The following is a 27,844-nucleotide window of genomic DNA, read 5'->3' on the forward strand; positions in this document are numbered from 1 at the left end:
ATTTGAATTGACTCCAGGCATATCTCTGCTTATTCTTTGGAAGGTTGTAAGTTGCATTTACAAGGTTGGAAGTGGCACTTCACTTTGACACAAAAAGGCATGATTCAAAACTGAAATCAGAGTAATAAACTCGGACAGAAAGAAGACATTAATAGGAGCAACCAATGACAAAATAAACTGTAGATCTAAGCAATGGCTTATCAAACCTAAGAGGATTTGCCTAATTAATCCTGTGTTGCACAGCTATCCAAATGGCTTTTCTGTCCAATCCATATTGTTGCTATTCATTACTTACTCTTGGCTTTCTAGAAACAAGACATATCACATAACAAGCTAAACAGTATCACCTATTTTTGAACTGCTCTACTGTGCTATCCTGTAAGCATTGAACTAATGCACTGCGAAAAAAGCTCCAGAGCTCCAAATTGTTTGTTTCTTTTTTAAATGACAAAGGTAACAGTAAGCATTAGTTATTTGGAGAGCAGCATTTGCCTTTAGAAGGGAATATCTTTTTAAGAATAAACTGTGGAAAAAGGACTTTATGTCTGCAGACTTCATGTTTGGGTTTGAGTTCACCGAGGGAAATACAAGAAGAGTATTGTCAGTGAAACCCAAATGGCTACAGTTCCAAGGCTGCTCCAATTGATAAATGTAAAATGTCTGACAAAGACGCTTCAGAATGTGGCAGGTGTGTGTCATGTATAGTTTTACTGTCTAAGTAAAGCAAACATATGAAGAGATTAAAAAAATAGATTAAGTGTTTTATAAGCTACTGCTAGCCTACACTAGCCAGCTGAAGGCTTTAAATAATTTAATCCCTTCAGCAACTGCCAGTCCCAACTGCAATACTGAAACAAGGTCTGAATTCAGTTTGAAACCCAACAGGTGCAGTCTAATACTGCTTCCTTAATTCAGCTACTGATCTATGTTTATGCCTGTAGAGAACAGCATATTCTTAAATCCACCATGGCATTAATTAAATTAGTCTAAGTGCCTCTTGTTTTATCCCATCTTCTACTATCAAATTTACCTCAGACAGTACTCTGTTTCTTTCCCCTCCCCTCCAGAAATGCTCTTCATGCCAGATGGAAGACAAAGACTTCTCAAAAAACCTTTTAAAATAGATTTTTCTTTATATACAACTTACAGACAAACACAAAATTAACCAGGGCAACTAAACAAAAGGAAACATTTAATACTGGTTTTCTTAGCTTGAATTTTAATATTTGAAAGTGGAAGGAGATACTTAAAGTTATCAGCAAGCAAAGTCTCCAATGCCATATCACCACATGTACTCACTCTTTTCTTTGGATAATCCAGGCAATACCTGATGTGCATAAGCTATTTATCATTCTTATATGCTAATTATTTTTTACCAATACTTGCCAGTAGCACAAAATAACGCATATTGACCAAAGCAATAATTCATTAGGGAAAAAAACCCAAAAATAAAAAAACAAGCAGCATCACTACAAAGTTCCCAGCAATGGTAACAGGGAAGGTTAGAGTTAGGTCCCCACCACCTTCCCTCTCTTTCAAATCACGGACTCTTTAACAAAACACAGGGAAATGCTGCTTAGTACACTACTTCCCAAAGAAATTGAAAGGTTAAGCTACATTTTTCTCCAATCACAGAACAAGAGAAGAGGAAAATTCCCACCACCTTCCTTCTTTCACTTTGTCAGAGGAGCTGGAAGATGGGACAATCCAAGGCACAACCTCCTTTCCCTTCCTCACAGACTGGGCCATGCTCACTCTTGGGATGCACACAGAGAGTTTTGTCTCCCAAGAAATTAAGCAGCAGGTTTGGCATATGCAAATGAGAGGACAGCATTGTCTTTTAATGCAACCTCCACTCCAAATTTCAGGATGTTTAAGTGGGGAGCCATTGGAGTAGTAAGGCCAGCTCAGAGAGCAGATGACAATTCAATGTCATTCCATCAATCAAGACTATAATAAGCCATGCAAGGGACAAGCAGCCTTCTGAAAATCAAAACAGATTCAATGTACATTAAACAAAATGTTTTCCTAAATCCCAAGCTGCTCAAAACAGTAATACCTAGCTAAAAAAAAAAAAATTGCAAAGATTGTCAGCCATAAAAAAATGTCTTGTGATTACAACAAAAAGTTAACTGTGGTACACCAGCACGGACTTGAATTCCCAAAAATTCTACCAGCACGCGGACAAACAATAAGTATATTAAAAGCATCTTGGAAATCTTTGACATTTCCATTGTTTTGTATATATTGAATGGAAATTTTAATTACTAATCAACAACTATTCTTTTGATTATGTGAAATAATACAGGCACCAGCCCTTCTCTGTTTCAAAACTGGATGGATAATGTTGAGGTCTCTCGATTTTATTGACATTGACAACGTGTTCTCTGATCTCAGTTGTACTTCAAAGTACTAAATGAATAAAATTTTGGAGCACAGAACAACCCAAAGGTTCAAAGGCTCTGAATTGGCTCTACCACTTAGTTTATACAAGCCTGAAATTTAAAATTCAGTTTCAAAACCATCTATTCCAGGATTTTGGCTTTTGAAAGAAGGCAAAGACAGGAGGGAGGAAATTTACAAAAGGCATTGTAGGAAGGCTCAGCAGTGATTGTAACTGTATTCTATCAACAAAGCCCAGTTTTAATTCAGAACTCCAAATAACTGTCAAAAATGTACAATATTTAGGCTATATGATTTTATTACTGTAAAAAATGTTTTTACAGTAACAATTTCTAGTTATGTGAATAATCACTGCCTAATAATTCCCCACATAATCTTCTGGGGTTAAGTTTGCAGTATCAGAGTTTTCTTAAGTATTTAATGAGTGTTATACTCAAGAAAATGCCAACCCAGAGCCCCTTGACATTGCAGTGGTAAAATACTATACTACCCCATGGAGTTTTGGGGCAAAAGTAGTGCTTCCACAAAGACCTGCACTCCCAGAGACAGTTGGTACAAAAATGTGGGTGAAAGCATGATATAGACCTATAAACTAAAGTCAGACATCTTAAAGACCTCAAAATAACAATAAATACTGGGTTAGTTTAAATTCCAGTCTTTGTGTTCTTAAAGCTCACTACTTTGGTTTTGTTTTCTAAAACAGTTGCTCAAGAAAATCTATATTAACTGAACTTATTTTTCAAGTCCAGCAGGATTTTAAAGAAAAACCAAAACCAAACCAGCTACACTGAATTGAGGAAAGACTCCTAAGGGCTGCCACTTGAATAGAAGGCATTGCAGCTCCTCCCTTCTGTGTCTTGCAGAGATTTAATGGGGAATTAAATCATCTTGGTCCTCTTGGCTATTCCCTTCCTGGCAACATTTGTCCCCAGGTGGACATACCTAGCTGGAGAAATTAGTACATTTTTTCTTGCTTACTTGCTGTGTGAAGGGTTCACAACGCTCTTGGTAGCTCTTACACTGCCTGATGCACAAAACCCAGGCAGAGTCTGCCCTTTCATCAAAAGCAATGCTCCAAATCTGCTGTATTTTGGTGTTCATCTGTCTGCAGCAGAGTCCTGGTACACGGCAGAAAACAATGCTGCTCGCTAGAGGCAAGCAGGATTCCAAAGACACAGCCTGATTTTTCCTCCAAGTTCTGCCAATGCACAGCATTACTGACTCACAGAGGCTGCCAAATTATCCTGGTACAGTGGTGTGGGTTTGTGACCAAAACAGCTCCCATGCAGGCTGCTTTGCCACACTGCACAATAATGTAAATATCCTTCTATTGTACCAGGGCTACTCCATGAAATCCATTGTCTTATCTAATGTGGAACTGGTTAGTGGCAGGAGGATACTTCAGTTTTCACTGCTCCTGGAGCAACAATTGTCTGTGTTGAGTCTTCACTGGGAAGGCATCACAGCCTGGGAAGAGTAATTTAAGGTTACATTGGAATGCCCTGCCCACTGCTGTGTTCTTTTCTCTCTTCTACCCATGGGTCAGTCTTTTGGCCTGTAAAAATTTCTGGAGCAGAAATTCTTGAATGGACCAGGCCAGGCCCCTCTAGAGATTCCCGGTTTCATGACAGATGTTTGCCACAAACCAAAGAGAGTCTCCAAATTAGCAAAAAATGTTTTGCTTTTGAATGGCATCTTTTTTTCAAAGCTGGAAAATGATGTTTCAAACACACACTCATGTATTTTAATAGGCAGAATTTGGCAGAGAAGCACACTGGAGAGAAATCCAGCCCTGCCCTGCTTGTGCCAATACGAACTTGATCACTCGTTCTTTAAAGTGAATAGTGAAGTCTCAAGTATCCATTGTGCCTCTGTAAAAACAGTACTTATTAAAGAGGTTAATTAATAGCCTTGTTTTATGGACACTGGAAATAAGATTAGTAACTCCTTATTCCATTTGGGTTCCATCTCATGCCCTCAGCATGACCGTCTCCATCCACTCAAGTAAAATGGCAGATTTGTGACTGCAGGGCTTTTTCCACCTCTTCCAGAGGAGGAAAAGTTAATCTTAAATTAATACCTCTTGCACATGCAAGAGAAGAAGTGGTCCACTTTGTGTCAATTCTTCATTCCTGTGAGAATTAATTCCAAGAGCACACAGCAGCCCCTCTGTTGTCAAGTGACTGTAAGTGATAAGTGGTAAGTGATACCTGGAACAGGAGCAGTGGGCTACACCCACAGTGGTGTTAGTGCAAGGAGAAGTGTCACACCAAGCTCAACCTAAACTGTGCACACCAAAGCTTAACCTAAACGTGCAACTCTGCATGTTCACTCTGCACCTCTGGGGCTCCAGCTCCGATCCCCACCCACAGAGGCACGATACAGTCCAGCCAGGGCGGCACTTCCTCGCTGGACTTTCTTTGGGAACGATGTATCAGTGATTATATGAGCTAACCCTCCCCACACAACCCTTGCAGCTTCCTCTCACCCCGACCAGCTCACCAGAGATTCTGTACTTGCAATTTTCAGCAGCTGACTGGTGCAAAACTGTCTTAAGCTGGGGTGTGTATTCTATTCCCATCTGTCAGAGCTGGGGCAGTTCTCTGCTGTTCATTGGGAAGTTTTCTTTATCTCTCCCACAGCCAATCCTCCCTCCAGGAGATCTCTTCTGTTCATGGGCCATTAATTATTAATTATCTTCTGTCCATGGCCAGTGAGTGTCCCTGCATGGCTGAGAAAATTCCATCATCCCATGGGGAGATGCTCTGCCCAGGGGAGGAGCCAAGCATTCCTACCTGGATACAATCTGACCTGGGGAACACCACAGCAGCCTTTGCCCACTGCATTCCCAGAGGAGCAGCTTTCTGCCCCACTGCATCCCCAGAGGAGCAGCTTTCTGCCCCACTGCATTCCCAGAGGAGCAGCTTTCTGCCCCACTGCATTCCCAGAGGGAGCCCAGGCCCATCTCCAGCAGCCCTGGAGCTCCAGAGGAAAACTCCAGCCTTGTCCAGGACCCTGCTCCAGCAGAAGCACAGCTGGCACTGCAGGAGGGCTGAGCCCCCATGGAATGGCACTGCTGCCACCACCCTGACCCACAGCCTGCCAGGGCCTGCTCTGACTCTGGCACTGGTTTGTTTTCTGTTTTTTTTTTTTTTTTTTTTTTTTTTTTTTTTTTTTTTTTGTACTATTGCATTTGTATTTTTAATTTTCCTAGTAAAGAACAGTTACTCCTATTCCCATACCATTGCCTGAGATCCCCTTGATTTCAAAATGATAATGATTCAGAGAGAAGGGGTTTACATTTCCCATTTCAGGGGAGGCTCCTGCCTTCCTTAGCAGACACCTGGCTTTACAAACCAAGACAAACACCCACTCCTGTGAACATGTGTGACCCCTGAGCCCCCGCTGAGCCCCACCCAGCGTTGGTGAGAGCAAAGTGTGGCACAGCAAGGAAAACTCCAAGTACTAAACGTGTCAATTCGTAAGTATCCTGACTATTCTTAGGACTCTTATCCCCACCACCACCATCCTTTTCCCTCAAGCTCATTTTCTAATTTCTCTTCACCATTTGTACTCATTTCTATTTCAAGTTCTGTGTGTAGGGTTTTAATTATCTTCTATTTTGGGGCATTAGAAGATTCTGAATCATCCCACCTTCTGGGAGATTAGTAAATCTAGTGATTATCAACAAAAATGCTGTTGAATGCCTATTATCCATGCTAATTATTCAATTAAAAAATATGCTGGAGCCATCAGCAGGACACTTCCATTTCATGGTTGAATAAAAGAAAAAAAGAATCATTCAAAATTGCTCTAAAGCAATTAATTTAAAACTTGCATTTCAGAGCTAATCTTTCCCCAGTACCTCCATGCTGGTACAATAAAACCTGTGCATAGAGATCAATGGATGTGGCAACCCATGCAGAAAAATTCAGGAGATGCAGAGACTTTTTCTCGGACACCCCACTAAGATAAAGCCCTAATTTGTACTCCTTTTCCCCTGAGCAGAGTACATTTTGTTTCTGCCTAACCTTTCCAAACACATGGATGCTGCCAACACGTGTCAGTATCGTGACACTCTTCTGGTCTCAATATTTTAAGCATACATTTAGGATCATGAAAGTAATTTTCAGCCTGATTAATCTTCAGACCATCAGTAGTTCAGTCTTTAGAGTGATTTCTCCTCTTTCTAGCACTTTCTAGCACTTCACACCCTTTAAAAAAAAATGTAATCATGATTTTACAATCACAGTGCCTATATGCCATCTTATGATCTGGCTACATTGTGAAATTAATTGCCTGACTACACTGGCAAGGAAACCCAGCAGCAGGTGGAAAAGTCACCTGGGATGGGCCTTTCCCAACAGTCAAAGCACTTACTAAAACACGTTTCCTCCCAGGTCTGTCAAGCCAGTCTTAAATTCAGAGATGCCCTTATACTTCATCACCACAGCAAATTGAGCTACTCCAAAACTTCTCTAAATCCTCCTAACAAAACCCTGGGTGCATTTCAAAGGAATCTTTCATTTCTGGGATCTGTTTGTGGCACCTGTGGAACAGGAGTTAGGCAACATAGAGCAGCTTGCCAAAACAAGCAATTTTGAAATTAGCTAACCCAACAAGCACCACTACATGAAGTTCTCATACTACCTGTCTGAGATTCTCCTTATCAGGACATTTAGCTACTACAAAGAAAAAAAAAAAAAAAAAAAAAAAAAAAAAAAAAAAAAATGCCCTAGAATGCAGGATTTGAGCAGAAAACACTTCTGGAGGTACACCTGTATTAGGCAACCACTTGCAAGGCTTGCCTGCCTTTTATACTTTGACAAAGATTTTCAAGAGGACTTTCAAAGGGCCACCAGAGACCAGTATCCACACATATTCTGCTTCAGGGGAGGAAGGGAATAAACAGGGGTTTTATTCCAAGGGATGGCATATACAGGAAGCCTGTCAGTGCCTTGTAATTGCAGTAACAGTCTGTGCTCACCCTAGCAGCAAAAGCAGCATGGATGTTCCTGTGCTGGATGGGCTCTGGAGAGCAGAGCAGATCTGTGGGAGCCAGCTATGATACAAATGAGCGGGTCAGGGATTGCCATGAAAGGCTCCTATCAGACATATTTGTATACATATTTTTATACATATCTATATAAATATACACACGAGCTTTCAAATAGGAAACAAGGATGAATAAATAAATTTCAGACTTGCTATTTTCAGGTGCATTAACATCTGCTCTACAGACACAAAAGGCCAACAAGGTTAGGCAAATGACTATATGCAACTTGTGACTTAATGTGAGAGAACTGTGTCTGCTGCCTGGCTCTAGGGTCTGTTCTTCCATTCAGGGCTAAGTGGACAGGTTCCTGCTTCCCCTCTATTTCCAGCCCAATGGAAAAGCTGTGATTGCAGCACAGCACTCCAACCACCACAGCCACACTTGTTTAGAACACAGTCGTATCCTTCACTGGGTCACTCCGCACCTTTGTGTGGCCACGATGGACAAAACACCCCATGGAGAAAGTTCTCCATATCAAATGGAAAAATTACTCTTCCCAGTCCAACCTGGAATGATTCTGCTCAACCTTCAGTATCAGACTCGACAGAGATGACTGCCATTTGGTAAAGCCACCCACCCATCTGTCTCATGAAGATTGAGGTCAGCTAACGAGCAGCATTCCTGTTCTCTCCTACCCAAAGCTGAACACAGAAAAGTAACATAAAATCAAGGTATTGGAAAATCCTTCAAGTATTCTGTTTAAATTATGATTTCCATGCCCATTTGCTTTTCTCAGTTGCTTAACTTCAAAAAAAAAAAAAAAAAGGCAAATGTTAATGCAGAGCCCTGTGTATGTACATGTAGCTGCCTGGCACACCCCAGTGACTTGTTTTCACGGGAGTTGCACAGTAGTCCCTGTGTTGCCTCAGTAACAACTCCTACACTGGGACACTTGAGGAAACCAGGGCACAACTTAATGAGTACCATGGCACGTACTCTGCAGTCCTAAAGTTACTTCAGCAGTGTCTGGGAGGAGCCTGTTTACTCCTTACCTTCCCATTTTCAAAGAGAATGTGAAGTAGACTGTGTCACCCATGACACACGTACAAATCCCAGTGCTGTACAGAGTGATGTGACACAGTTACTGGCACAAATTATTCCAGAGAAATGACCAAAATATTAGGTTTGCAGTCTTTTCTTAAATGTCTTCTACCTTTTTTTTTTAAACCCTGTCTGAATGCAATTTACTAAATCAAATATTCTGTAAGAAAGAAGAGACAAAAAATTAAATGAAAGGGAAAAAAAAAACAACCCAATGTTAGCCTTGAGGTGGAATAGGGAACATCCTGGATCCTGTAAGGAAAAAATTCCAGCTCAGCCCCCACTAGATTCGTGATGTCTTACAGTACCCAAACCCTGTTCTGGATTTCACATGCTGCCTTTGTAGGGGAGCTAGCCTATAGCAAAGGAGAACAGATGAGCTGCGAGCTCACCATTGGTAGCAGAAACTGCAATGAAAAAAGCAGCACGGATGCTTTATGAATAGCAGAGTTGGATGTGACAGGATTCTCAAAAGCCGGTAGGGAAAGTTTAAGAGGTGAGCAAATAAAGCTAATATGTCTTCTGGGTTTACCTTTTTACTCTTTGCAATTGTAATCTTTCTCATAAAAGCTGTTTAGTTTTCCCCTACTCAAACAGCCTAGAGCTGCCAGACTAGTCTGGAGTGAACTCCCCTTTTTTAAATGCCTTTTTTAAAATACCTTTTTGCTTTTCTGGCCAGGAAACAGGCAGAGAGGAAAGACAGAGGCCAGAGAGGAAATTCAATAAGGACTTTTGTGACTTTTTTTCAAAGATAGCCAGTTCCTAAAAGGATTTGAAGGGTCAATAGGTGTCAAGGAAACAATTTGCTCTGGAACTACAGCACCTCTTCACATTTTTATAGTAATTGTTAGGGACAAGACATTATTCTTGCAATTAGGGGACAAATGCAACAGTCTACAGGATCTGACACAGCTGACACGCAGAAAACAGCATTGCACTTGGAAATGAGATGGCCACCTCAAATATGCTGTAACCCCATTTTGAGCTAAAGCTTTGCAAACTCCAGCAAGTGATGATTCTTTAGCGTAAGATAATAAAATCTTTGTGAGCTTTACAACTAACTTCTCTAGGATCAGAATTTAATCCAAAGACAAAGAGAAGAAATAAAGATCCAAGATAGCCATGTGGAAAGTACAAACTCTTCAGATGGCATGTTTGGACTTGTTCTTCCTTTAGTAATGGTGAAGCCAGGTCTAGTTTTTGTTTATTTTTATAGTATTTTTCAAAATGCACTCCAATATTAAGCATTCATCACTCCCTGGAGATGAACTTGACAGTAAATTTCAGTGCTGATTCAAGGGTGCCTATGATTTGAAGGAGATAAATTATACAGGCTTTGCCACACTGAAGATTTTAGCTTTGTAGCTTACAATTTTCTATTTACAAAACTGGCTGAAGAGAAAGCAAAGGGCTACTACACTTCTCTTACTCTATCCCCTTCAAGCTTTGGGTATCTGTTTTAGTCTATGGCAGGCTTAATTCTTATACATTTTGACACTGCATTCTAAATATTGTTTCAAACATGATCACAAAATAGTAACACAAATGTTTCTCTGTATTTTGTCATTTTGCAAGTGCCTAAGGTATTTACTTGCCCTTTTATTCTCAGCTTACAATGGGAAACTGCATTTATTCAAAATACTTCTAAAATACAAAACAAATTGATTGAATTGAATCCTATCTATTCAGATAATCATTAGGAATAATATTTTTTCTGAAGTCACAAAAATAAAAGATAAAATAGTTTATCTCAAGATAGTTGCTTGTTTTTCATTCCTCTTTCTTACATTGCTGGAATTTCTCAGTCATTTGTTGCTCTGTGTCACTGGGATGTTTTACTGAAATAGATGGCAATGCTACCAGAAAGCTCTGTCAGATGGCTCTCAGACAACACACTCCATCACCCTAAATGTAGTTGTTGGCCCACATTTGGGAACAATTCAGTTCGTGTTCTAGAATCCTATGTCAAGCAAACAAGATATGAGAAAAATGTATAACCAATGCCCTGAGTATACAGAAGCAAGAGCACCAAAAAAATAGCTCCTAAGGCCATTCTTAGCCAAAATGTATTTTAATAATATGAAATATTTTAAACTGATTTTTAGAAGAAAAAAACCCCAGAACTTCCAGATGCAGGACTGAAATTGCCTTTCCACACAGACACCTTATGTCTGGGGTTTATAAATGCCTTTGTCCGTGCTGTTACCATCGTGTGCTGGGTGTCCTCCTTTTTAAGAGGAGTTAAAGGCAAAACTCAGAACAAATGAAATTCAGCTGGGAGAGAGAAACTGTTTACTCAATTTAATATATGCACATAGACATAGGCATTTTAAAAAGCTGTAGAGACACTTTAAATGTATTTCATCTAAGCAGTTAATTCTTTTAGCTATCAGTGGTTCTGTGTGAGTGCTGGTGACAGCTGCTCCTGCTTTTAAGTACAAAAGAGAGGGATAAAGCAATCATTAACAGTTTTTAATCCACAGTATTCTTCTGAAGCCTTTGAAAATGTGAGTAGATATGGGTTTGAAATTTATCATAGTTGTAAGGGTCATTTAGCACTGTATTTTAAACCATGGCATTTTTCTTCATTACTGTTCAGTATTAACATTTCTCACAGTGTTCTCCCTTTTCTGGTGCATACAGCAGTGCTTTTCCTTACAGACTTGAATTTGTTCATTAAATAAAAGATAGGTTTAGGCATGGTTCTTCAACGCTGGTAACTAGTTCCTCCTGTGAGAAAAACAAAAAAAAAAACCCAAAAAAACCTTGTGAATTTATAAACATGAATTCTCAAAGCCAGCTTGAAAAGAAGAGCAGCAAAAGGAAGGAGTGGGATTCATTACGAAACCCAGCAGATAATTGTAGCAAATGCGTATTATGAAGATGAGTCACACAGCAAAGGCTGAAACAAAAGGCAGAGAGAGGACAGAGATACGGCTGGAGAAAAGCACATCGAGCTAGATAACACACACAATGCACTCAGTCCTGTAAGTACTGCACACAACCAGCCAAACCTGCTGCCTTTCCATTTCTAAACACAATTACATCCTTTGATGAGCAAATAACTCACAAGACGCTAGCACAGTGCTATCCTCCAGTCTATCACGCACAGTCATCAGTTCACTTATCATACTGCCTTAACATTGTCTTCATTATCTGAACCAAGCTGTAAATTGAAGTAGATGAGGCATAAATATTATGATAATTATGGTTTATTTCTTAAAGATTTTTTTTATAATGGTGTAAGGTTTAGTTAACTAAACAGATTCATTAATTTTTTTTTTTAATTTTGAGTTTGGTCATTTTTTTTGTAATTGTTGTGTGCTTTTATGTATAGATATTGAATTGTTGGAAAGATTCTATCCTTCAGTCTATCACATACGCCCAGTCATCCACTCACCATACAGCCATAACATTGTCTTCATTATCTGAACCAAGGAGTAAACCACCCATTTTTCACCACCACTCGAACATCCCTCCATAACACCACACCACTGGTGCTGCTTTCCACAGCCCTGATCTCACCAGCACACACACGAACAGCAGCCTGGCTCTGTATTCCAAGAATTCCTGCTCCCACAGGACTGCAGCAGATGGTTATTTCTTGACTGCACCCTCAAGAAATTAAGGAATAACTTCTTTATTCATCAGGAAGCTTCTGAAAAGAATTTCTTAATAGTAGCATAGTTGTCACATAGGAACAGATACTGTTCTCCCTAACTAAAAGGGAGACACGCTTTAGACACGCAGCATTTCTGCGAGGAGACAGCAACTGCAGTTTCAGAAGCTGCACAAAAGCATCAGCAGAAACTTTGTCAGACTGCACTGGCACAGCCCATGGACTGCCCTGGTTCTGCTCCCCATGAACGGGAGCGCACTCTGCAGAAAGCACATCTGGGAGCCAGAGCCTTCCATAGAAAGTGCCCTGGTCCTTTCAGCATCCAAACTACAGCCCAGAGCCCTGTTTCTCCCATTCTGTGAGAACAATTGCTGCTTATTGGCTCAAATCTCCCGGCAGTATGTTTGTAACTGGGAAATGTGCAGTCGTTGCAATGGGTGCCTGGATTTACAAGGTAATTAGTGTTGACAGTGTTCCCAAACCTACTGTCATGTCTGAGTGGATGGCACTTCCAAACTGTGCTGGGATATACACATCCTTCTGTGCTCATGGTTTCTAACAAATTACAGGGGGGGAGAAAGGGGGGGGGGGGAAAAAAACAAAGTTGTAGGATTCATTCATTTTCGACCAAATTTACATTGAAAATCTGTTTTTCATATATGGGATGCATACTTCTGATATATAGCAGCTATAGTTCTTTGCTCCAAGGAACAAAACCAAGACAAACGACTGCAACAAGAGTGACAACAGAAAGCCTGAATGATGAGAAATAGACACATCATTTCTGGTCAAGGAGCAAACAAATATAATAAAAATCCAAGGCACCTCATTTTTTCATGTTAAATCACTGCAGGATCATTACATTTTGAGTCATTTCCCCAGGAATTGTCCCTAGTCTTTGGAAAGATGCTACGTGGAACAAGTACTAACTACTATATACGCATTGCATTCCCTTTTCTGCCTCATTGCCCTCTGTATGCTAATAAAATGAAATGGCTGTTCCAGAGTAAAAACGTACCCATGTATTATTATTTAAAAACTGTCAAAACAACACAAGGAAAAAAATAACAAATGCACACATGTAACATGAAATGAACTGTAATGCAAGATTTAAGTACAATCAATATATAATTAGAGCTGCCTGGAAGAGGCAATACTTTTCAGACTGTTGACCTGAAGGGTGCTTTTTCTTATATTTAGGCTGAGACATTTCTCTTAAATGAGATTTCGAAGTGCAGTGTTTTACTATTTCAGAAATACACCAACAAAGCAAATTCTACTATAGCATGTGGTGATTGGGCTGAGGTATCATTACAGGTTCAAATGCAGTATAAGCTTGGCTAATAAAGAGAACATAAAAGCACCTCCTTAGCTTTGTGTCCTTATTAATTTACTAAAGAATGGCACACAAGCAAACTTGGAATCACTGGTTTAACTACAGAAGACAGCTCTGCTAATATGAATCCCAGCTTCCTACAGGAAAGGGCCCCAGCACTGCAGTTACCATTAAGCACGAGTGTATCTGTCTGCTTGTCTGGTATGATCACCATGGTACCCAGATGCTTTAGAGATAAATATGAAAACACAGTCCTTAATTCAAAGTGCATGCAATCTGTCAAGGTAAATTCACACAGGGGTAAACTTGTAGGGGGCTGGGATTTCATGTGCAGCATGCAGGTCTGGACGAGGTGACATCAGCAGTGCTGGAGATTCACACAGAGGTCAGGAACATCAGTCATTTCTTCAAAATTAGCTTTGATAATAGCTAATAAAATTAGCTTTGATAATAGCCTCATTAGAGACAGAAATGTAGCTTAAGGTGGGACACACAGCACAGTCACCATGGATTTTGAAGGTGAACTGAAGCAAGGGGTATCTTGTGGATCAAGCTGTACACCGTGAATGCAGGAGGAGCAGGTGGTTACTATTCCATTAGACTGGATTTCCAGGATTTGTAAATCAAGTTTGCCTAAAATAAGGAGATCGAAACAATCCCAAACTTTGGTTTCTTTCACATTGCTTCTAAGTTTCTGGGAGCTTGCGATGTACTTGAATCACACACACAAGCTTTGTTTCATACTAGAAGGAAACAAACTTAGAAGAAAGAAAGATTGATTCTTATGTAAACACTTGTTTCCTGGAGCTGAGCTTTCAAGCAAAACATCAAACACTAAAGTTGCATAGCAACCTCCCCACCCCCATTACAGGTGGACCGGGTGGCCAGTTCCACCTTTCCTGTTTCTCCAGGCTCCACAAACACAGTGCTTGCATCCGTAGGATTTATGTGGGCAGGGTGAGCTTCCTAGCCGTGGACAACTTGTGTTTAAGAAAACAAGAGTTCTGCCCAAAACACCCTGAGGTGGAAACCTGTGATGTTCTGTGTTCATGTTCTCCAGTACATTATGAAAATGAACAGCATGTAATGTCTAATAAACTCACTCTTACACATCATCTTATGATGATTGGATTATTCACCTAAGTAGAAGGCATTTGAGTGCAAGCAACAATACGCTTAGATAGTCAATTATTTATTGTTAATCACTAGCATTTTTTGGAAGCATTACAGTACTATATCCATTGATCACAATGAACATTATATTTTGTATCACTGGCTTAAAGGGAGAAGAAACTGCAATCACCACTATGTTTTTTTACGGGGCTTTGTCTGTGTATCTGCAACTAGAGTAAGCAAGCATACACCAGAAAACACCTGAGGCTAAATACTGGTATGCAAAAGCATAAAGCCAATTACAAGTAAGTATGTTCTGCCCCACCTCATTTTGTTCTCCCTTTTATTTGTTGGATGAACTCTGTGCTGCCTACTGGAAAGTTCCCTCTTTGATTTCCAATCATCCCTTGACGACTCTATTTTCCTTCCATATGCTCCTACTTTCTGCCCTTCTTATTAACTGTTAAAACCCTTACACCCAAAATGCGCGTGACTTTTTCCTAAAAGAAGGTAAAGTTAAAATACTTTAAAAATAATTCATCTTTGCAAGCTGTGACTCGACAGCAGGATTCACAGAAAGACACTCGTGATGTCCAACAGCAATGTGGCAGGAAAAAAAAATCCTGTAATCCAGACATAAAGCCCCCTGAGTTGGTGCCGTGCCATCTCCCTGCTGGGCGGCTGCCAGGTACGTGCAGCTCGTCCCCTCGCTCCGCTTCCAGCCGAGCCGCGGCGGTGTTTGTCTGCCACCTCCCGGGTGAGTCACAGCGCCGGGGACACCCAGCGGGCACAGCCCGACAGCGACAAGCCACAGGAACACATGCGGGCATGCTAGTGGTCGTTAGGAGCATTTTAACGACTTCAGAAATACTTAGGTTACAAACACGCAAAAATTTGAGAACATTGCAATCGGTGAACTGTGCTGTTATTTGTATACATTACCTCATCTCTCTCCCTCCAGCTGCATGGCTTCATTTGGACTCCACTTTCATCCAGAATAGCATTTTTCAGTTGGTTTTCTTTTGTTGTTGTTGCTATTGGCTTGGTGGAGTTTTTTTTTTTTTTTTTGTTTTGGTCCGGGGTGTTTTGTGTGTTGGTTTTTTAAACTTTGTTGTGTAATTCGAAGTTTTTCTAGATTTCTACTCTTTTTCTGCCCAGAAATTTTGCCCAGGCAGAGCTGGTGGGTCTCGGCCTCTCTGTGATTTTCAGAGCCCTGGACTGTGTTGCAGCCTGGCAGTGGGCAGGCAGGAATGCCAGAGGAATGGACATGTGGGGCTGACTGTGCCCATCCTGGGGAGTGACCTGCTCCCAGACTTACACCCAAAGCATTCAGGACATGTTAGACCCACTGTATGTACACTATAAAGGGTACATCCATCAATATCTCACCCACAAATCTCAAGGAGAAAAAACAGTGTGACCCTGCCCCTGAGGATACCCAGTTGTTGGCTTAAACAATTTACTGCACTATGTTCACTGCATGTTTCATCCTTAAAATACAGCTTTGACCAGAGAGAGAGAGAGATCCAGCTTCAGATTTCATTTCATTATGGTAAATTTTCCAAAGAATCCACAAGGCAATATAAATAAACATTGATGAATACTAATAATTACCCACAAAAACAAGAAGTGTTATAGGAAGGCAACAACCACTTGCACTGGGAAAGAATTCTGCATTGAAAACAGAACAAGATTTATAACAAGCTTGTTTGGTTGACATGATGATTATTTATACTTTCCCTAGAAAACTGAAAAAGCTGCTTACAAAAATAAATGAGGCAATACTGTAATAAATAGCATTAAGTGGTAGACAATTCAAGCAAATGAATTGATGTTGAGAGGCTAGAATTCAATCCTGAATTTTAACATCTTATTACACTATTAAAATACATTACTGCAACTATGTAATCTGCTGTAATTATTTTTTATTCATTACCCTAGCTGTTCACTGGTCCATCCAGCTTTGTTTCCTGCTTATACACTAAATTTCTAAGGTCTTTTCAATCCTATTTCTGTCTTCTCCTCCTCACCACCCAAATCCCCCCAGATGCTTCCTTCCCTCTTGACTACAAACTCCAGCAGTGCCAGTGCAGAGCCCAAGAAAAGGAACTCAGCAAAGCCTGTTTGGGTTTTGCTTCCTCCCTCAAGTTTGCCATCGATGGTAATTAGGGAGACCTGATTAGTGAGACACAGCTCACTGGATGTCAAATGGGGAGCAACACCAATGTGGCAGAAGGATGAGCTTCATTCTTAATTATGAGCTATGAGAATGTAAATTTAGGCTGCTTTCTCTTTTTTAGTTCACAGCCTCTCCACAGTGTTGTTAATTTAGAAATACAAAAGGGGGGATTATGGATTCTGTAGGGGACCCAGGCACTGCAGAAGTGTCAGCTGAGGAAACACCAGGCCCCACCACACCCCCGGCCAAGAGCAGGATGGTCTCTCAGTTTTCAGGTCCTTACCTTTATACCCTGTGTCTGAAATCCATCTCAGAGGGGAGACAGCCCACAGCCTCCAACAAGTGTGGTGACACTGGTGACACGGTGGGGAGGACAATCTTCAGCATCCTCTGCACTCTGGTGAGATTCAGCACTGACACAGAGATTAACAGGGCAGCTCAAATCTGAGGGCCTTAAACTGTCTCCAGCACTGAGCAGACACAATCAACATAATAATTACATCTGTGATTGAATCCTTCTGAGAATAAGGTTGCAAACAACGTTTTTAGCAGTTACTGTTGCACAAAACCCATGATTTCATAACTAGCATTAAAAATAAGCTGCTAAAATGCCTTGGGGGACAGGTATGTTGGATAACCACTGCCCCAACTCTGTGAAAGCAGCTTCCTTTCAAATTTGCTTTGCTTACAGTTTGCCAAGACCCTGGCCTGGCAGCCTTTGAGGTTCAACATCTATTTGGGTTCTCATTTTCTCCCAGCTCCAAGTCCCACTGACCTGTAGGTACAGTAGTCTTTAATTCCTGAGCAGCTTCAGATTTTTGATTCCCTCCCAGAGCAGTGTAACCCACAGGGTTTCCTTGTTATTTCATTAAGTTCCACATCAATGACTGAGCTAAGCATGAATCACTACAGCACAGCAGGCATTGACAACTTCCTCCTGCCCTGATATCACAAACCAGCCCGAAATTGCAGTGCAGCCCTTCCAAGCCCTGACATTCACAGCAAAATGGAAACCTGGAGAACCAGAAAAAAAGAAATTCAGCCAGGCCAGGGAGGCAGCTGTCACTCTGCAGGCCTGGAATAACACAAGCATTGTCTAATTAGAAGTTCCACCAGCATTGCTTCAAGCAATTAATTTGAAGGAATTAGTTCCTGTACAGGAAGTGGAAAAACATTACAAGAATGAACTTGGAAAATTGCAGGGTTTTTGAAAAGGAATTGTATTTATTTCTAAAATAATTGCAACAAAGTAGGCTCAAATCACAAAGTCCCTGTTCTCCAAGGACAGGACAGCTTATCTGCCAAGACATGTTTGTATTTCACTTTTGAAGAATCAAAATTCTGAGAAATGTTACTGCACAATTAGTCAAGTAACTCTTCACTCTCTGCTCCCTTTCTTTTTCCCAGGTGAAGCTTCATGTCGTGTTTTCCTTATGTCCCATTTTCACACATTTCTGTGGTTTAAGACAGCGACTTCAGGAAGATGAGGCAGAAAGGAAAGCCCAGTACTAACACCCAGTTACTTCATGCATTTCTGTATTACACAATTTTAAGAACACCTACACTGCTCTTGGGAAGACAGCAAAATCACCTTGGTATCCACCAAGCCTCCTCCCAGATTTTTTTTTTTTTTCATACAGCAGAGTTTCCCTGCAGTGGCTGATTCAAGGTCCTTTCCTCACAACAGACTGGTTGGGTATTTCGTAAACAAAATCAAGCAGCTTTAGGGGGAGCTGCCTCCTGCGCCCTTTTGTGACCGCGATCTCAGCCCGTGTTTTGAACTTGCCTCGATTAGCGAGAGCTCTTGTGAGGTGGAAGGGACGGCTCTGCGGCACCGCTGGCGCTGCCCCAGCGCAGGCAAAGAGCCGCTGGAAGTCACCGGACTCCCCCCGTTCCCTCCGTCCCTCTCGCGGGTGCCACGAGCGCGGCTGCAGCGGCTCCCGGGGCCACCCTCAGGAGCGGGCCGGGCATCGCGGCTCCATCCTGCCCGTGTGGGGCAGGAGCGGCTCTGAGGAGCCAGCTCTGCCTCCACGGCATGGAAAAGGAAGGAAGGGACAGGGAAAAGGCAGGAAAAAGGAGAGGAAGAGGAAAAGGAGCGAGGAGAGGAAGAGGAAAAGGAGCGAGGAGAGGAAGCGCCTCCCCGGCGCGGCCTCCCGCCCTCAGCGCCCCTCAGCGCCCCTTCCGGCCGCCCCCGCGCGCCGCGATAACGCACTTCCTCCCGCCAGCCCCGCTCCCCCGCCCCCGGGCCGGAGGTGCCGCCGCCATTTTGCCGCTCTCTCGCTGCCGCTCTCCGGGCGCGGCGGCTGCGGCAGGAGGAGCGCTTTAAAGCAGCTTCAACCCGCTCGGGGCCCCGCGCCCCAGCCCGGTTTGAACGCGCCATGTCCGGAGAGGGAACCGCCGGCGACCAGGTGAGCGGGGGCCGGGTGAGCGCAGGCCGCGCCCTGAGGGAGCGGTGCGGTGTGGGCTCGGCGAGGGCGGGCGTGCGGCGGGGCCGAGCGGAGCGCGGCCCTGCCCCGGGCCCTGAGCCCGGCCGGGGCTCCCCTGCCCTGCCGTCCGTCGGAAGGAGCTCCGTGTGCCCCGCTGGCGAGCGGGGAGCGGAGCCGGGCCTGGCCGGGGGAGCTCCGGCTCTCGGGCCTCGCCTCCCCGGCTCAGTGAGCTGGACAATGGGCGGCCCGGCGAGCTCCTCGGTCGTGGTCGCTGAAGAAAAGTGCAGCCCGGCCAGGCTGTTTACAGCGGCAGTTTGCGGTGTTATGTAAAATGAGCGTTGGCTGAACCCAGACGTTTAATGGAGAAGGCCTCTCCGACTGGCACCACCTGCCTCCAGAATAAAGCATTGTAAAAACACGCTTAACCCTTCAACTGCAAACGATAAACACGCTTTTACTTGACAGAGGGTTTTCTTTGTAGCTCGGCGTTCATTCTGTTTGGTAGGGAGCTGAACTAAAACCCAAGAAGTGCCAGCTCAGCATGAGGAAGAAGTGCACGTTCGGGGTGGCAGAGCACGGGAACGGCTGCCCGGAGTTTCCCTCTCTGGACGCGTTCAAAACCCACCTGGAGGCGTTCCTGTGTAACCGGAGTTTGGCTTGGTTTTAGTTTAGTTGGTTTGTTTTTTTTTTTTTTTTTTAATTCGGCTAAAGTCTGTATTTACCCTAACTCTTAATTTATAGGGAGGTATAGAGAGTGTTGTACGTCCACTTCCTTAACCTGGTGTTACTGTGAACGATTTCCAACTTACTGGCAGAGTTTCTCCAAAATGGCTTTTTTAGTAGTTTAAAATCGGTGTTAATTTTTCAGGAATGAAAATTCCTGATCGAGGGAAGAGTTATCAATAACAGTCAAGTGTCTTAGTGGCCAGTGTAGCCTTTAGAAATACTTTTCATCAGGCTGATGCCTTAGTGCTTTTGAAGTGGCTTTTTTTTTTTTTTGTAGAATATTAGTTTCTCACAAAACAGGTGAATTTCTGTATGTCTGGGCCTGTACCCCCCTAAAGGCTGGTGTGTGAGTTTCATAAGATCACTGTTTTGGTGGATGGGGTGGGTATAGGAAATGTGGTGCTCAGAGGGCAAAATACTCCGTTTCTGCCTCGTTAGGATAATGTCCCAAAATTCCCTGTGTGCTCCAAGTTGCTCAGGCTGGTCAGTGTCCTTGGGGTATGTCTGGGCATTCTTCAGAATGGTTCCCTTCATCACGAGATGGATGGCTGCAGAGAAGTGAGAATGTGCCAAATTGTGTTAACTCTGGTGTGTGGCATGTTCCACATTTCATCTCCCCACTCCAGTGTGTTTTCAAGAATGCCTTGATGTTTCATACCTTAATTAAGCTGCTTGCTAAAAGAGCATGTGTGTTTCTACTGTTACTATTTAACTTCAACCATGCTGACTTTAGGCTTTATTTTCTTTTACAAGGGAGAATTTGATAAGCAAAAGGTTTAGTTACTGTCTGTATACTGCATAAAAGTGGCAGGTGTAGTACTGCTATGCCATGTCTCAAGGGTTTAGCATTCCCAAACCTGTAAATTGTTATTTGCAGCCTGTGTAAAGCATGCAGTCTAACCTGTGACTTGGCCTTTGGGCCATACTAAGGTTCCTTTTTTTGCCCATTATTATTTCTGTGTTCATATTGGATGCACTTCAGATTAAAAAACAGCTCTCATAGGTTGGGTTAATTTTTTTTTTCATTATTTATTTATACTGACTGCTCCATCCTCCTGATGAAGGCTTCTGGTTTCTGATTTCCTACAAGTCTCTCATTTTGTTATGGTCAGTTACCTCCCTTCCATCAGTTTTCTTCACCTGCCAGCCCTTGTGTTTCTGACAGGCCACATCCAGATCCCAGTGCCTTTAGCAGCACTGCCATGGGGTTTTCAGCACAGAGGCTCCCTCTCAATCCCTGCAGGGAGCCTGGCTGTGGCCTGCCATGGCTTGAGGGATTCAAATCCAGTGTCCCTGGAGGGGCAGAGCCTGGTGGTGGGGGCACCCACACTGCAGCTGCTCTAGACCAGCCTAGTGCTGGCTGCAAGGCCTCGAGCTTCCATGCACAGGGTTCTGAGGGTTCTAAAGGTGCCTTGCTGTAGGAAACTGAGGCTGGGCAGAGGGGGGATTGCAGCTGCCTTCCTTTTTCAGGTGCCATCTGCAGCTCCCAGCTCTGAGGTTGGGGTGCCCTACATGGAGCAGTATGAAATGGGGACTGCACAGTTAATTTGCATCTGTGCTGTGCATAAAATGTAAAAATGTGAGAGTGAGAAAACTTTGAGAAGGCAGAGCCCACTCTGTTAGGGAGTTGTGCATCTTGATTCCCAGATGCCAGCTTTTGGAAGGCACTGCCAGAAAGCAGCCAGGTGAATAATAAATTGCCATGCTGTCTGCAGCAAGTACAGAGCTGTGCTGGTGTAGGAAGGAAGAACAGTGTGGAATGCTGATTGTAGGAAGAGAGGGAGGGAAAAGGGAATGGAAGGTTTAAGACATAGGTGGGCTTTAGGAGGCTTTATTGTACCAGGTGCAGTGCAGTTGAAACGTGGTTTTACCACCTTTAGGCCAAGCTTAGCTGCAGGACTTTTTGGGCTGCTTGACTGAATGGATCAGGAGCCTAATGCTATGTAGGTTGTCTTCTCATTATGTTATTGTAGAACAGACTGGAGCAGAAGGACAAAGAAATACAATGCAGCCACAACTCTTGGAGTATGTGTTAAATTCTTGCTCTGTGTTAACTGTGCTGGGCCCAAATTAGTCCTGAAGAACCAGTTGAATCATGTGAGGACTTAAAATCTGTCAGGCCCTGCCACACTTCTGGTGAGGCCTGCCTGATGTTTAGCCAACCAGAATTTCCAGGGTCAGTTTCTGGAATACCAAACACCCAGCCCTGTGTGTGTCATAGAAATGCACTTTTGTAGACTGCAAGGCTGCTGCATCTGCCAATGTTTGCCAGAAAATTCCGTGACAGGCTCTTCCCAGCCTGATGTGTCAGGGTTATAGAGAGCCCATGCTTGCACCTATGGATGTCTTGACATTTTTGTGGTGTTTTATGTACACATCTAGATTCATTTCAGTCATGCTGCTTGTTTCACGTGCTTACTAACAAAACCTAAATTCCCCACTTTTTTCCCCACACCTTATAAATACTTGCCAGGCATCAACTTCATCTGAAGATCACATAACATTTGCTTTGCCCCTGCATTAGTGCCTTCCAATCTTTTAAGGTTAGAACACTCCCAGTTAGTGTTTCTAAGATATATACCCCAGTCTGTGATGCATTTTTTATGTTACATGAATATGGATCTGGTCTAAGACTAAGTTGTGGGAAAAAAGATGTCTGTGACTATAGAAAATCCCTCAAAACCAGTTTGTTCTGGTTTCTTGATGGTAACTTTTGTCCCTTTTGATTCCTTCCTCTCTTTGTCTTGTGTCTCTTTGATGTGGTACATCATGAAAGTTTCTGCATGCTAAAGACAATAGTAAATGTTGTAGTTAACTACAGCTTAGTATTTTAAAAATAGATGTCACTGAATGCGTGCTGAAAGATTTTTCTTGCAGGGTTGTGTGGGTTTGACATCACAGGAGGAGGCATTTTAGAGAAACCTCTTTAAGAGTAGACAGAATAAGTACAAGTGTTGGTGAAGGAAAGCTCCTGAGTTTGTAATGCAGTGATGTAATGACAATTTTTACACAGTTGTAAATAAATCATAACTTAGGTGTATTTCCAGAGTCAGTATGTTCCAGGTATGCCAGTAAGAAGTTCAGGTGAAAAATGTATCAGTCCAACACTTGGGAAACAGTCCTATGAGGAAAGAATGGTAGTCATTACTAATCTAAAACTTTCAATTTATCTGGAGTTTTGAGCCCAGGTTATGTTGGGATGGGGTAGTACTTACAAAAGGAACTTTTTTTGGTCAAGATTAATTTGCTGGGCTATGTCTTCTCCTGGTGATCCAGTCTTAAAGGACACAATTTTTTCAAGGCTGTTCACAGTTGAAATGGCTTAGTGTAGAACAGAAGTAATCATGGCATTAGAAACATTTAAGAAAGTGCAAGCTTTGGTAAGCTGAAACTGCAGTTCCCCCAGGAAAGGGATGTGTTGCTGAGGAAAGGATTGTAAAACTTGTTTTTCTCTGCACATGCAGCTTTAAATAAACTTTAGGGGAAGAAATCCTTAGACTAAACCAACCTGTAAATTTAGCAAACTGGACAACTAATAATGCTTATAAATTTGCATATTAATATATTTGAAATTTCATTCATTGGGTCTGTTACAGGCCAGGCTGTGCTAAAGTGTGCAATACCCAGCCAAAACCAGCAAACTGGCTTCTGTCTTAAGAGCCAGAAACCTCCTTTTGGACATGAAAGCAATTTGCCTAAAGTAGCCATTAAAATTCCTGCCTTTTTGTATACAACAGCTCCTCCTGTGATGTTAAACCCACATAATCCTGCAAGAAAAATCTTATTTGGTTTGTAGAAGTTCTTATTTCATAATTAGTGGTAGTTTCTAAAGCATCTTGAGCTGGCCACTTCATGGATATAGCAGGTGTTTTAAACACATTTCCTTTTCACTGCAGAGGATCCTTTTGTGGAAACAGAAGGATGCCTTAAACAATTGGATGTATTTAGTCTTGCAAATAATTTATAGGTGTTTAGGCATTTTCTTAGACACTTTGGGATCATGAAGATTCATGCAAGAGACCTGATGAAACTGTTTATTTTAGGAATATGGTATAAACCAAGAATATTCCCTTGGTGGTGATTGATAAATAAGCAAATTCTAAAAGTGAACTTTATTTCCTCTGGTTTTGTTCCCTCAGGCATTCTTTATGAATTCAGAATTGGATTTTGTCTAGTTGATCTGTTTTGCAGGAAGGAGCTGCTAGATCCCTTCCTGGAAAACTTGGGTTTAGGTCTCTTCAGATTTTGGAAAGATCTTTTTATACTTCTAGTGCCTGTGAAACTTCAAATCTGTTGCTATTTGTCAGTGTATAAATAATAAAAAGGTAATTGTGAACTGGACTACATGGTAATAATCTGTAGAAAACCCTAAGTGCTAAAATAATTCCATGACCTTGAAAGAGTTGTTCATGGGATAGGATCAGGATGGTGTGGAGGTCTGCTGATCATAGTTAACAAAAGCAGAGGAAAAAAAGTGTTTTTACAGTCTGTGTGCAGTATTTTTTTCAGGTAGTAAAGGAAAGTTAAAGGCAGTGTCTGATCAGGTTCAGTTTGGTGGTATTCAACCTGGTCTAAGTTGGGGCTGCTAGAGTCTTGAATGGTTTTGCTGCATCTGATCCTGAAACCAGGCTGTTGAACCACTAGGAAGTTAATCACTTTTCTAACAAGATTATTTTTCTGCTGATTTAACTGCCTGAACTGATTTGCTACAGGATGAGCTTACCTGGAAATGCTTATCTAGGGGCAGGATAATGGCACTGAACACCCAAGAATTCTATGTTCACATAGAGAGAAAAACATAATCAGAAGCTGTATGCCCTTGAACTGTGATAGCAGCAGCTGTAAGCACAAATTGCAGATAACATAAAGTTCTCAAAACTAGGATCACATGTCTTCCTGGCTGTGGCTGAGTTGGGTTAAAAGTCAAACTTGTGGTTCCATTTTGCTGTGTGCTTGCGGTAGATGTTAGTCCTCACAATGGGTGTTTGTTCACACACCCAGTTCTGGCAAAATGGTCAGAAAATCCTGAGTGTTGGTTCCTGCAGAGTATTAGGAGTGGTTATTTGTGCAAATGCAGTGAGGCCTTGTTTGTGCTCAGGACATGGATTGACCTGCAGTGCAGCGTGTCCCTGACATGTGGATGGCTTTGGTCAGTGCTGGAGGTGGAGAGGGACAGGAGAGAGAGTTCTCACTGGCTCTGAGAAGTTGAGTGTTTTCTTCTATGTGACCTAAGGTCACAAGCAAGTCCAGGCAGCCCAGTTTAATTTAAAACTGTGATCATCATAGAGTTATTTTCAGTTCTGTGGGGTGCCTATAATTTTTCCTGTATAACTGAGTGGAGAACTTCATCTGCTGCTGCTAAACAATTATTTGCCAATTTAGAAAATCAGTCGTTTTTATTTTCCAGTAAAATAATTGTGCTTCTTGCACAGATTGATTCATGTATCAAACACACAAAATTAATTTAAGATTGCTGTGCTTGTGCATCTTATCCCCATCTAATTTTTGCTGAGCTGTTTCTGCCTTTCTGAATTTGACCCTGTATCTGCATAGGTGAATCGAATTCCTGGAAGTCTTAACTCAGCTGCCACTGCAGTGAAATGCTTTTTTTTTTTTTTTTTTGTCACCTGGAAAGATTTGAGGAAATACAACTAAACTACTGCTATAATAGTGCTTAAGTGGCCCATTCTACTTTACCTTGTTTAAAAGTCAGTACTTACTGACTCACACCTCCAAGGGCAGGACCTTGTGGGTTTTTTTTGTAGGGTAGGATCCTTTTTAATCCATTAATGTAGCAGACATTAATGGTACTTCTGTCTAAATGTATCCAGAATAATTTATTTGAGACAAGTAGATTTCACTGGGGTGGTTATAGTCAGGAGCAGTGCTTCCTATTGATGTTGATTTGTTTGAATTAGTGCTTTATTGAATAAGCAACATTTCAGCTTTGGGTCACCTGTAGGGGTAGCTTACAGAAATAGTTTAAACTTCAGAAATTTCAGTTTCAGTGCTGTTTCAGGAAGCTGAATAATGTTTATACACGTCATTTGGGAAGAAATAAAACCACTAGTTCATTAATACTGTTTTACATCTTAAGACTGTATCAGTTGAACTACTACAGAATCAAAAGGGGTTGTAAAACTATTTATATGGCAGTTTATAAATGTTCTACTTTAGAGCTGACAGCTTTGAGCAACTTTGATTTTTAAATCAAATTAATTTTATAATAGTTTAATGTGGGACTTGATAGTTATAGTTGCCTTCCAAGTTACACTGCTGTGCATTAATTAGTGTTAAGAATTGCTTGGATTGCTTGAAAAGTGAATCAAAAGGAGTAAAGGTCTTTAAACACCTATAAAGCCCAGGCTACTGGTTTTTTTCTTTTCCCTTTATTGCCTATCTGCTTCTACATGTCCATTTAACAGTTCTGCAATATTTTTGAACTTTTTCCCATTTTATAAGTAGTTTTATTAAACAATGTCTTTAAAGGGATATGCTTTGAATTATATCCTACTAGTAGGACTGACACAAAAACTGGTAATGCTGAAAAATATTCAGAACTAGTGTAGTTACTTTCTGCTTCTTGTTCTGAAGAGTGATGGCACCTTTGAGAGAAAGGAGTGTTGCTTCTCTCTGTGCTGTTTGTCTTTTTCAGCTTCAGAATATGCCTTGACCTGCTGGGGCAGGGAGCTTGGACCAGGTGACCCACTGTGATCCCTTCCAGCCTGCCCCATGCTGGCATTCTGGAACCTAGACCCAATATTAAGAATTAAAACAAATTCCTTGAAATAATATTTTAGCAGGTGATGGGGTTTGGATTTTTTTTTTTTTTTTTAGAATTTTCTGCAAATTTTAGATTTTTTTTAATATATCAGCCATACTGCACTATACATTAGAGATGAATATTCTAACAGTAATTACGTAGTGAAATTGTAAAATTTCACCAGCAAGGTCTCACAGTAACAATTTAAGGATTACTGTTGTTACATCTCACAAAGGCAAGAATTTAGTTGGTATGGTTTTTGTATTGCTCTTATCTGCCTAAGAATGAGCCAGGTTTTCGAAGGTAGTAGTAAGTGGTTTGGAGTACTGGTCAGAGCAACATTTCAGGGTTAATAAATAAACTTAAATTCATTTAGGGTTGGAACAAGCATATATTTTAAGGATGTCTGTACGTGATCTTCACACAGTAATTTTTTATTCTACTTTGTGTTAACAATGTTAGATCTAGGAAAAAAAAACCCTGAAAATAATAAAGCAAGTTATTTCCAAAAGTGCTTGAAAGTAACTATGTTAACAAGTTTGCATGCAATTTGGTAAAGCTTTTAGCCTCAAAAAAAGCTTTTAAACTTCAATAGGAATATCTGAGTGTTTTAAAAAAAACAACAAGGTGGCTTTAGTGCCAAAACTACAGGGAGGTGTCTGTAGGATTGAAGAGATTGGAAAGTGAGCAAAGAAATTGTATTTGGATAGTGTGTATCTGTTCCTGCTAAACCATCATCTCCTGTTGAACTGTGATACCAAATACCAGCTGTTCTCCATGTGCAGAATGACTCCTGGATAAACTGGATTTGTTTGCCTGAGCTCTGTAATAGAAATACTGGGCTGAATTTACTTTTTGCATCTTAAAGTTCCAGGTTGGTAAAAATGTTTAAAGTTCATAGTGCAGTAAATATCCCAGCAAACTCAAATTTGTTTTCATGTTTTAGAGACATTGAATTGGTTTAGTCTAACATCTTGGTTGATGTCCACAACATGTAGAACTTGTGCTAAGTGTGCATTATCTTCCTGGGACAACTTGTTTTCCAGCCAAATTCCAGTTTAGAAACTTCCTCTTAAAGCTGAGCTGTGGAGTGTTACACTGTGGGAATGTTACCTTTAGCATGACTCTGTAGGTGGGACAGAACTTTTCAAACACTGCTTGTGATCTCTTATGTCTTCTTTT

At 41.6% G+C, this 27,844-nt stretch overlaps 1 protein-coding gene and 1 long non-coding RNA gene across 2 annotated transcripts in view; one reads left to right on the forward strand and one right to left on the reverse strand.

Annotated features, from left to right (window-relative positions):
• Positions 1-10,787: 10,787 nt before the first annotated feature.
• On the reverse strand, positions 10,788-18,850 carry LOC128789788 (uncharacterized). Its single transcript, XR_008431526.1, has 3 exons — positions 17,523-18,850; positions 17,031-17,217; positions 10,788-11,230 (listed from the first exon to the last, which is right to left on the reverse strand). It is a non-coding gene; the product is annotated as an uncharacterized LOC128789788 (long non-coding RNA).
• Position 18,851: 1 nt separating this feature from the next.
• The window catches only part of CSTF3 (cleavage stimulation factor subunit 3), a 47,968-nt gene continuing 38,975 nt past the window's right edge, over positions 18,852-27,844 (forward strand). The window contains exon 1 of the mRNA XM_053945980.1: positions 18,852-19,155. Coding sequence (XP_053801955.1) covers positions 19,126-19,155 — 30 coding nt within the window. The 5' untranslated portion in view covers positions 18,852-19,125. The remainder of the gene's footprint in view (positions 19,156-27,844) is intronic.

This window comes from Vidua chalybeata, chromosome 6 (assembly GCF_026979565.1).
Source record: "Vidua chalybeata isolate OUT-0048 chromosome 6, bVidCha1 merged haplotype, whole genome shotgun sequence".
NCBI classification, from domain to species: Eukaryota; Metazoa; Chordata; class Aves; order Passeriformes; family Viduidae; genus Vidua; species Vidua chalybeata.